The sequence below is a fragment of the Etheostoma cragini genome, chromosome 11 (assembly GCF_013103735.1).
Source record: "Etheostoma cragini isolate CJK2018 chromosome 11, CSU_Ecrag_1.0, whole genome shotgun sequence".
NCBI lineage: Eukaryota > Metazoa > Chordata > Actinopteri > Perciformes > Percidae > Etheostoma > Etheostoma cragini.
This window is the reverse complement of record NC_048417.1, coordinates 11,768,530-11,780,055: the sequence shown is the minus strand read 5'-3', so window position 1 is coordinate 11,780,055 and position 11,526 is coordinate 11,768,530. Positions and strand designations below refer to the sequence as shown.

The following is an 11,526-nucleotide window of genomic DNA, read 5'->3' as shown; positions in this document are numbered from 1 at the left end:
ATATATATGATACCAGCTGATCTGAGTGGGTGGCTGATCTTTAATGCAATATCTACATTTTACCATTATCAGCAAACATTCATCCAATGTTCCAAATGCTGATTTTGTTAACTTATCTGATATTATTTTTAAAAACTAACTAAGAAAACATTAAACAACCCTTTTGCAATTATGTAAGCACATAATGTAATCAAGAAACTGCTGCCCTGGTTAAAAAAACAAGGCAACTGATCTCAGCTGGGATTTCTGTCTATAATGGAGTCCAATGGAATTTCGTGAGTGACCCCAAAGTTTTGACCGATTTATTTACATGCTTACAAAGCCCTTTCTGCAGCATTGATTTTTTCTACGTCACATTATTAATATATTTTTCAATTCAAGCTGAAAATAGTAGTCTATTAGCTTCTGTGTTAGCATGCTAATATTTGCTAATTAGCACTTAACACAAAGTACAGCTGGGGCTGATGGGATCGCCATTGGTTTAAATCGGTAGAAGATTTTACCTGATAAAGGCGGTTCATGGAAAAGTAAGGATTAGAAAGTTATTACAATTAGTCCTGAGAGGAACGTATATGGACCGATTTTGCATTTTTGCATAATGTGTATATAAAGCTATTTAATATGTATATAGTTGCTCTCAGGACTGTGCACCAGGTCCCCCCCCCCTTTTTTACCTGCACTACATATACTTTATATTTTTATATTTCGTGTTGACACTGTAAAAGGGGTTGCTTCAATCTCGTTGCATAGGTACTGCACTTGTGTATAAGGACAATAAATTCTATTCTTTTCATGGCAATACCTCCAGTAGTTATTGAGATATTTCATACAAAACCACAAATGTGAACCTCATGTGAAAAAGATACCAAGGAGGGGAAAAAAAAATTTGCATCAAATGATGATGTTATGAGAGCTGCATGACAAGAGTCCTCACTGTCACTCACCTCCTCCCTCCTCTCCTCAGAAGGGCCCTTCAGTTCTCGCGCCTGGTCATCTTTAGGGTTGAACAGGTAGATGTAATCAGACGAGTAGCTGACCAGAACCTCCTGACCGTCCTCGCTGTAGCACAGAGAAGTCACGCGACACGACTTGTTGGACAGGTGATTGGGAACGAACCTCACGCACATGCCCATCGTCCCCCGGCCCATGTAGTTACCTGCGGATTAAAAAGAGAGTCTCTAACTATTTGGATGATAAAATGGAGAGATATGCCCCTGGTGAGGTCTTCAGATCCTCATACTCTCCGTTTCTCACTGCAACCAATTGTGATTCTGAGGACAGCTTTTATGCTCTTATTAAAAACTTTCTTTGTATGCATTTTAAACCAAGACTAACAATGTTGATGACATTATTGTAAAGCTCAGATAATACAATTACTACTATATAGTACTAGAGCTAAAATACAGGTCTAATCTGCTGCTACATTATGAACCAGTAACCATTCACTTTTTTATCATTTTGCATAAAAACTCATAAAACATAAAAATTTGAGGTCTGCTATATTTACTAATATATGATACACAAAATAATGTTTGCTTATTTATTATCACATTTTAGCCACCTGACATCCAGGTGAGGTTTTTCACTTAAATTTTATTGGATAAATGTATAGATCCCAAAGTTTATGATAAGTCATTAAAATATAGAAAAATCTAAAATGTTTTACATGAAGACCAAGAGAGGGAGTTTGACATAAAAACATATATTTAACATTTGCTAAAAGATAAGTGAACAATTAACTCACTAAACAAGTATGAATATACATACAATGTATCAGAACTTGGGAAATGTAATCAGTTTTTTTACTATGTCTTTGATATCTTTAATATGGCTTATGTAAAGCTCTTAAACGGTTGATGAAATTGTCTTCTCTTTTGTTTGTGTTCACTCTTTGAGCATAAAAATCTTTTGTGTACGAGGGATGCTCAATAAATAAAGTTTCTGATGTATTCTAGTTGTCAGGAGCTTTTCAGAAGAAGAGAATATGATCATATCTGTGTAAAAATCTAACAGTCACACAGGGGAGCAAACACAGCACAGCAGGATGATGCAACAAAATATTACACACAAAAAAAAAAAAAAAGAAAGAGAAGGCTGAGTGTAAGATGTCCGCCTGCAGGACAGTTTACCTGTTGCTCTGGTGCCCAGCATGCGTCTGTCGTAGATCCGCACTGAGCTGTCAGAGCAGCCAACAGCCAGGTAGTATGGCACCAGAGGAGAAATGGATATAGAGGTTGCTGCCCTTCGACAGTTTATCAGGATGTCCTGAAATCAAAGCAAACACATTGGCACAAACCTTTAAAAACAAAAAAGTAATAACAAGTCAATGAGGCCTTTTCTAAAGTCAACAGCAACAGAAGTTGAGTTTTAAGAGGAAGAGTATTTACAGTCAGGGATGTGAGGACAGGACTTTTGTCCAGTTAATCAGCTCAGACAAAAGTATTTGTAATAGGTTGTTTTCCAGCTGTGGATGTCCACTTGTAACACTAACATGTTGTATGGTAATTAAAATAGAGAGTCTGGTAAAGTTACTCTGACAGTCTTAAGGTCATGCGTAGGCTACCGAGCTCCAGCAGGAAATAGGAGAAGATGCAACGCAATATAAAAAGGCACAGCTTCTAACACACACACACACACACAAACACGCACACTGGCCTAAAGCCGAGAAAAGTGTTTTCTGAATTACTCCAGAGACAGAGTGGAATTACTCCATTCAGCAATGCTGAGGTCAAACTTATTTAACCAAAATCTGGAAGATCATCAATACCAAGGTAATACCAATTCCAACAGTCAATTTAGAAAATATATCAACAAAAAGCAACAACAACACATAAATCAAGTAAAGGGTAGAATTGTAGAATGAAAATGAGATGTAAGAGACTTGAGGAAACTAAGTAATTCAGAAAAAAATATTAATTACACACTATTAGGTATTAAACATTTTAAAGAACAGAAACCCTGGGGGGAAAAAAACAAATTTTATCATAAATTAATCATAACTTTTTCCCCAAAAAAAACAAAACGTGGTGTCAATTCATGATGCATCACCAACAGAAAGGATAAAAAACATCTGTCACAACTGTCACCATACATCTTTGCAGTCTTCTTTAGTACAACTCGTCTTCGTGCGGAGGTCAAACCATCGCACCGTGCCATCTTCCCCACATGACAGAAACGTGTAGGGGTCATTTGGTACCGTCATAATCTGACAAAACAAAAAGAGAGGTTGAGGTTAGGAGACAGAAACCACAAAGAAGAATCTCACGTACGCTCTGAGAGATGTTCGACCAGCGTTTCTCTTGTTCAGTACCTCATAAGCTGTTCCATAATGGCAGGTGAACTGACACTGTCTGTTGTGCTCGGGACTCTTCTCGGTGTTGGTGTAGTAGATGATGCCGTCTCCGGAGCAGGAGATGATCTCCTGATCGTTCGTGTGGGGCATGAACTTAGCGCTGAAGATATTTGCCCGGTGACCTGAACGTATGGACTTCTTGACCTGGGGATAAAAAAATACATGATGGTTGAATGGGAAGTAACTGACAAAAGGTACCCTCCCAGGTCCCACCGTCACCTAAACACACACACTTCCTGCACCAAGTTTATGTAGGTGCTCTGCTTCAAAGTAAAATAAAAATTGCAATGGGTTTGTTTCTCCTAAAACAATTTCAGGGGAAAAGGTGGCGTTTCCGTGGAATAGAAAGTGATATTCTAATCATTTTCAACTTAAAATTAATGACAAACATGAATCTTTAATTAAAAAAAAGAAATATTTATTGCAGAATCTTTAACAATAAAAATAATAATAATCCTTTATTACAGACTCAAAAGTAGGTCCATAACAGGAAATATATAAAAATATACAGTACAACCATACAAAATACTATACATATGTCATATTAAAAATGTGTGTGCAAGCTGTCATGCCAGCGTTTTCTGAAGCAGCTCTCCCTAGGACTTAATAGACCCTCTATGATACTATTTTCTGACCCATCCAAACAACAAATAAAAGAATACATTAATTGCCTCAATAGTGCCTCACTGGCACTATGCCATCGGGGGACTAATAACGAGAAATAACAATTACCAAGGTAAGGTTTATGAAGTCTGATCTCATGTTTTAAATGTATATAAAAGGAAGATAATTTATTTTGTATTTATGTGGTATTGTATTAATATTTTGTGCCACCTCTTTGTCTGTCGTCCATTTTATTTTTTTCTCTTTTGTTCCCAGATTTGTTTTGTTTTGTTCAGTGGGCTTCGGCCGTTCTATATTGATTTTCTGTAATATGTTGTCTTGCGTTATGTTGTTTATCTATCAGAAAATTTGAATTAGAAGTTTTATTTATTTACTAATGAACTGAGCTGTTGACATTGTTTTGGTGCAAAACCTGCACCAGGGACTAGTCAAAGTGATTAAAACAGGAGATGGGTCTTACTCTTCTATCTGTATTTTGAGGAAACAAACACTTTTACATCATTTTCGAACCTTATAACACATGAACTACGGCTGTGAAAACCGCTGACGTTGTACCAAAGTAAAACAACCCAAACTCTCATACCTTTATTTAGCTGTAAAAACGTTCATAGACAACTTAATTGATGACAACCTACCTTTTTGTTGTACGGGTTGGAGATAACCAAAAAGGTGTCGTCTGACCCCGACAGGAGATATTCACCTGTGTCGTTCCAAGATATAGTGTTGACCTGCAGAGGGAATTAGTAACTCGGATTATGCAAAGAAACAGATGTTTGCGGTTTCCATTAGTGCTGAAATGATTAAATAATTCATGAATTTGACTTTGACTGACAAAAAAATTTAAATTAAAAATAAACTAAAACTTGGATTCCAGCTTCTCAACTCGAAGTACTTTTTTATTTTCTTTAATTTGATATCAATGTAAACTATAAAAAAAAAAAAAATACAGGCATTTAGAAGTCGTCACTCTGAGAAAATGTCACATTTTCTAGAGACCAAATCGGAGACTCCCAACCTGGGAGTCTGTACCCTCATGAGGAGTCACAAGATAAATCTATGGGGGGCAGGAGATGATGATGATGATGAAGGGCGCAGGAGCCCATTTACGTTGTCCTCCATGCGCCTATGATGATGGGAGGAAATAAGAAAACAAAATGTTCCTACACAGAACTACACTTATTTTTCTGTGTTTTCTCTAATCTGTGCTTTGATTGTGAAATGTTGCACCACTTCCGGCTTAAAGAAATATTTAAATGAAACAAAAAAACTAATATCAACTGAACTACTAGACAGTTACAAGACATTACCATGCCCCTTAAGGGTTCACAAACACACAAAAAGGTAGGGAAACACTGAGGGTCTAATGTCCTTGTCCAATTCAAATTAATTTCATTAAAATTCAACTGAAATCATTGTCAAACCATGGTCGCACATATGATCCATCCATGAATATAAAATGTAGCACAAGAACATTCACAGTTGGCTGTCAATCTGTGGATCAATATTTCATTAACCCCTGCTTGTTGCAGCTTCGGTGTTTTCATCATCACACTTTTGCTCTTCATTTCCACAGATTACACTGCCTGCTCATCCGTTCACCACACGCTGCAACCGGAACCAGAAGCTCAATATTATAATACAATTTAAACTGAGAAAGTGTATCCAATTTTGATCATCTGAAGTAAAATGGTATCAGATTGAGAGGCGGAGTGAAGGTGAATCTATCTTGTGTTTCTCATGTGATGAAAGATTAAGAGGTAGACGGTGAGAGAAGATTCAAACGAGGGGATGAGGTCCTCTAAATGTTTCATTGTGCCTTTTTTTAAATCACAGGTCCACCTTGTGTAATATGTAATATGTAATGTGTAATATGTGAAACAGCAGGCCAAAAGGCCAACAGTCTTCACCTTCTACAGGCAGAGTTTATCATGTCTGCTAAAAAGTACATCTACGTTATATTGTAATGTTTACTAAAACTTGTATTTTTACTGAGTCAACTGGGAATAAACTTCAAATCTCTCATTCTTCAACCAACAACAAGTTGTGTTTTGCAACTGTTCCAACTACTACCCTATTTCCGGTAATTTTGCAACGTTTGGGATAGGCCGGCACGATTAACCCTCTTAAAATCGCGATCTCAATTCACCCTGTTCACGATTACATTTTAAAATAATTTTGATTTGTTTAATTTTTTTTTTTCCATGACTTTGATTCTCATTTAATTTTACAAGCCGACTGCATCACGCTACTACTTTCTTCTGTGAGTTTTAAACAGACTGTCTAAAATATGTTTTACAGCGCTCCCAAGCACTGCAACGCTCTTCCTTCTCTTGATTAAAGCCTCTATGTTTACAGGCTTGTGGTGATGCATAATGTCCTATAGGTGCCAAAACAATTCTATGTTTGGTACTGCCAATTTGTCTTGTTTTGTTATGGTTCATGTGTGCAATAAACATTACATTTTGTGAGAATTTTTATTTTTTGGCAGAGAATCCTACTATCAATTTTAAGCTAAAAAAAACGTGATTCATTTTTAGCCTAGTTTGGTATGGTTCTTTCTCGCCCTTGCAGACAGCTTTAACCACCTCATCCAACAGCTGACACAGTTGAGGCGTGCTGAGCCACCTATACAAAAACACTCGGACCATCCACGTACTGAGAGGATGCAGCGCACCCCTGAGCACTGCTGCAGTTCATTAAGGACAACAAAAGAAAAATAGGTGAGAGCTTCACATGTTGGCCAAACATTGTGGTTCTGGTCATTTATTTTTATGTGTCCAGAGGGGGTGTCTATCTCTATGTTGGGTGTATTTTGTAAAAAGAAAACTGAAAGTTTGAAAAATACAAATATTTAAAAGAGAAATGCCACCCAAAAATACAACAGATGTTCAGTTGGGTCTTTACCTTCAGTTCGGGCTTGCAACCATCAATCATCATCATCATTTGGTCTATGAAATGTCTAAAAACAGCAGAAATTAGCCAATCCCGGTTTCCTACAGTCCAGGGAATATTTAGTAATTCAATTTACTATTTTTGCTTGGAATTTGGCTAAAACAATTATCCCAATAGTTATTTTTCTGCTGATCCGACCACTCAATGAATGAGCTCTACCTTCATTATCTGTGTCTTCTTTGTCAAATATACCTCCACTCAAGATTGAAAGAGCAAATATATAAATAACATGCAATAAAAATGTTCCTCTAATCCTTTTTCAGATGAGGATGGTATTGAAGCGACGCTCTCCTGTGGTTGCTGTGGTGTTTTGACCCGGACTGACGTCCAGGCTGATAGTGTGACAGAACGTGTGACTGTCAGCTTCAGGTTTCTCACTGGAATTAACCAGCTGGCCTGAAGTTAAAGATCTGCTCTCTGTCGGACACTTGGCTTCACAAATTGGTTGGAAAAAGTTGCATGGTGTGGTGTATTTCTTTCTTTTTTTTAAGATTATTTTTTGGGGCATTTTAAGCCTTTAATGGACAGGACAGCTGAAGAAATAGAGATAGAGGGGAGGATGACATGCAGCAAAGGGCCACAGGTCGGAATCGAACCCGGGCCCACCGCTTTCAGGAGTAAACCTCTGTATGAGGACGCCTGCTCTACCAACTGAGTTATCTGGGCGCCCGTGTTTTTCTTTGCAAGTCAGAATTAACAAATAAAAAACAAAAACAGATAAAACTTTGTTGGAGCACTTACACAGCCATCATGTACATTTAGTGTCCCTTCAAGTTTCAGTCTCTGGACAAATTCTCTTCTACCTGTGAAAAAAAAAATACAAAAAATAATAACGTTAAAGAATGACAGGTTTTTGCTTTATGTCTTATCCTATTGAATAACCACCACCATTGAATGATAGCCCCAATCTGTCTTTCATTCACCTACTTCATCCACCCATCCATCCATCCAATTCATCTTTGTTCATTGCTTCACTCTAGTTAGGTACAACAGAAGTTCTGTAGACTGGAAATAAATATCATGGTGTTTTGTATAATTGTATTTCTATTTCAAGTGGTTTGTTATTGTTTTTTGTGTGTCTTTTGTTCTTGCTTGGCATCATTGTCAGGTGATTTCCAGAGTATTAAATAAGGGTTTGAAATGAAAAATGTGTTAAGAAATTATTATTTTCAGTTAATCAGTTGCTTTAAAAAAGTTATTGATATTTATTATTATTATCATCATCATCATCATCATCATCACCATCATCATCATCATCATCCAATTATTTGTACAGTATGGTTTAAAAAAGCCATAAAAAAAAAGTCCATCACTATATTTCCCAAAGCATGACCAACAGTCCAAAACCCAAAGATATTAAATTTACAACTACATAAAAAAAAGCAGTAAATCGTCGCTTTAGAGAGGCTTATATCAGAGAACGTTTTACATTTAAACTCAAACAAATATCTGATTGTCAAAAAATATTTAAAGATAAATATTAAACAGATACATTTCCAAATTTTACCTAAATGCGACATAGTTTTTGTTTACACATGGAAATAAGGAAAATCTGCTAAAATGCCAAAGTTGATTTGGACATGCCTAATGCATTGAGTAGTTTTAGCTTTAATTTAATACCTATGCCAATATGTTGTGTTTAATCAGTCTTATTGGAGTTATTGGGTGTGTTCATGGAGTTTCCGATCAGCATGTTAAACAGAGATTAATGTCAGTAGTAACACATAAATCTAGCTAAAGTTCAGAGAAAGCCCTGCGTAGCACACACATTTCTTTTAACCCCCCCAGAAGTGTCTTTGGAATTCAATGTTGACCACTACTTGCTGCCACCATCCCCCATTTTAAAGCTAAATATAACCTACAAGAGCACTGACCCACACGTCACTGCATGTATCCCTTAACCATAACACAATAACAGCTCAAACCATATCTCCGTCAAGCTAAATACAGCGCTGACTGAACCTCTGGGAAACCTGCCCCACCTCTACAGGCTTAGAAATCTTCAATCAACCACTGTCAGGTGCTGACTGTTAGACAGGCCGAATTGCAGACAAGTCTCATAAACCTCTCTGTCTCCCTGTGTGTCAGCAACGCTGTCCACTTTTTCTCATTTTATTCTCTCACAACCAACACAGATCAACATGCAGCAACACATAGGTAAAGTCTCACCAGTGAGGACTATCACTGCAAGTTAACTCACACTAGTGTGTGTTATAGTTTTGCCCTTATTAAACTTAAAACATGAATGTAAAAACAAATATATAGATTACTTTAAACCACATGGTACAGCTACCTTTACACACGCTGAACTGAATCTTTTAACCTAGTATAGTGAGAAACGCTTTTATTTATCAGTGCCATAATAACATGCCAATGTATCATTATATATTCTTGTGAAACGATTTAAACACTGCAGTGTCGTGCAAGTTTAAAAAACATGTTTAGAGCTGAAGCGTTCACCTTCCTTTATTCAATGTGGGAATTTCCAGTTAGCAGTGTTTTGATACACTGGCCTGATATTATGTGCATTGTGCAATTTTACAACATTTACTCCATATTTCCTTGCTTGATTCTATTGGTCTTGTGTCTAAAATTGACATTACAGATTAAAAATATATTCTATGAGGCAGACGTATAACCCTACTTTACAATTCTCCTTTGTGTTTTCAATTTATGATTGTTTATATGTCCCAGGTTGATGTGAATGCGTTGAGGAGAATGAGACCGTGAGCATTTGGTTGAAAAAAGCACTTTATAATGCACCATAATGCACCAGTCCTTTATAATTACATTACATGATTGATCCCTGCTTTTATCTGAATTATGTGATGCAATTGTATTTGCTATACTTTAGAGTTTGTTTACACACACACACACATACACACACATGGCGATGCAGCCTGTGGGTAGTTTCATTGCAATACATCATATAATGGAAATAGCATCTATGCTGAAATTCCTGTGCCCAATAATGGCATATCTAAATGAGATAAATATCATTTTGCTCCGCTTTTCCATGAGTAAATTAAATGTCCAGGCGGTCACTGCTGTGTTTACACTTTGCAGAAGGAGTAACTTAGCTCTCTGTTATAAAGTAGATCGGAGCACGGTCATGTTGGGTCTAGCTGTCATTGGATGTGCTCAGCACCGCAGACACAGCCTTCAGGGGAGGTAAGCTACCTGCCATGCACAATGTTAAAAAAAAAGAAATGTTTTCTTGACATCTCACCTACGTTGCCGTTAGCATCAAAGAGGCGTGTTTTGTTCTTACCTAAATAGTTGGTCCTGATGGTGTTGGGCTCGTTGTATCCGATTAAACGTTTATTTACATCCCAAATCAGGTTTCCAGAGCAGGACATTGTGACCATATGTGGGCTTTAATTAACAATAACATTGAAACTAAGCTAATCCGTTCCTGTTGATGTCGCCTTTTATCTATCGTCGCTTGGGTTTTGACATAGAGACCAGTGCCTGTGTATCGGGACAGCGCTAACGTTAACTGGCTGCGACACTCAACGTCTGCATCGCTGGAGGTGAAAGACTCGCTCCTGTCCTGTCTCCGCTGTCCTCATGAGATTACATTCACTGTACTGCTGCTCTATGCGCTGCTAACTATCTGTCCTGCTAGCCTAGCCTGGTTTATTTCTTCTAGCAGGCAGCGGTCAGCTGTGTCCAAACAACGCGATAAACTACGTGTTTTGACAGGGAGGATAGGAGCGCTCGTTTTATGGAATCACATGGCTGTCGATGCAGAGTGTATACAGGAAAACTCGGAAAGTCCTGCAGGAAACATTTGCTGGACATTTTTTCTTAGATTTGAAGAAGTTGCGAAAGAAGAACTAAGATAGGCTACTTTACTTAAGTAAAAGTAGCAGTGCCAGAGTGGAGAAATATTATGTTGCAATTAAAAGTCCTACATTTACAATTTTACTTTAGCTAAGTAAAAGTAGGCTACAAAATCATTAGCCTTAAAATAGCCTGAAGTAGAAATACTCATGATGCTGAATGGCCAATTTCAGAATAATGCAAATAATATTATATTATAAACATTGATGCATTAATATGGACATCGCCTTGATGGTGCAGTTGGTAAACGTAGAGCTGGTCTTTTTACAGTGTATGATAGCTAGTAAATTTCACCAAGGGATCAATTTTTTCTTACCCATAAAAATACATCATAATTTATTTGTTGAAAATCTTTTAAATCAGTCATCTGTATCTGCAAAGTAACTACTAACTAAGGTCATCAAATAAATGTAGGCCTAGTGAAGTAAAAAAAAAAATTCCTTCTCCATTTTAGTGGAAGTAGAAGTGTGAAGTAAAATAGTGTTAGAGATTTTACTTTGCTAATAATGCTCAATTTAATTGATCACCTCTGTATTGTATGTGTGTATGTCCTTTTGAACTGAAATGTCATCCTGTTGTATTGTGTAGTGAGCGGTTATAGGTCACACACCTTTCTGCATACATCGTGTAAAACTTACTTCACTCATACTATAAAAAGGTTGCACTGAAGGAGAATGTTAGAGTTGGTCTGGAGTTTGTCAGGGGCTCAACAGCTCTCCTTGCAGCAAGTAAAACTTGTTGTGATTCCTGTC

General features: G+C 37.1%; 1 protein-coding gene across 5 annotated transcripts in view; it reads right to left on the bottom strand.

The window, feature by feature from the left end:
- The window catches only part of dcaf6 (ddb1 and cul4 associated factor 6), a 23,579-nt gene extending 12,957 nt beyond the window's left edge, over positions 1-10,622 (bottom strand). For 4 of the 5 annotated variants that reach the window (XM_034886255.1, XM_034886257.1, XM_034886259.1 and 1 more), the window contains exons 1-7: positions 10,200-10,621; positions 7,670-7,731; positions 4,612-4,704; positions 3,311-3,496; positions 3,092-3,205; positions 2,130-2,265; positions 945-1,156 (exon numbers count right to left, since the gene is read on the bottom strand). In XM_034886255.1, the coding sequence (XP_034742146.1) occupies positions 945-1,156; positions 2,130-2,265; positions 3,092-3,205; positions 3,311-3,496; positions 4,612-4,704; positions 7,670-7,731; positions 10,200-10,296 (900 nt within the window). In that variant the 5' untranslated portion in view covers positions 10,297-10,621. Of the gene's footprint in view, positions 1-944; positions 1,157-2,129; positions 2,266-3,091; positions 3,206-3,310; positions 3,497-4,611; positions 4,705-7,669; positions 7,732-10,199 lie in introns of all 5 variants that reach the window. The other variant, XM_034886258.1, reaches the window with a different exon arrangement.
- Between the last annotated feature and the right edge of the window lie 904 nt (positions 10,623-11,526).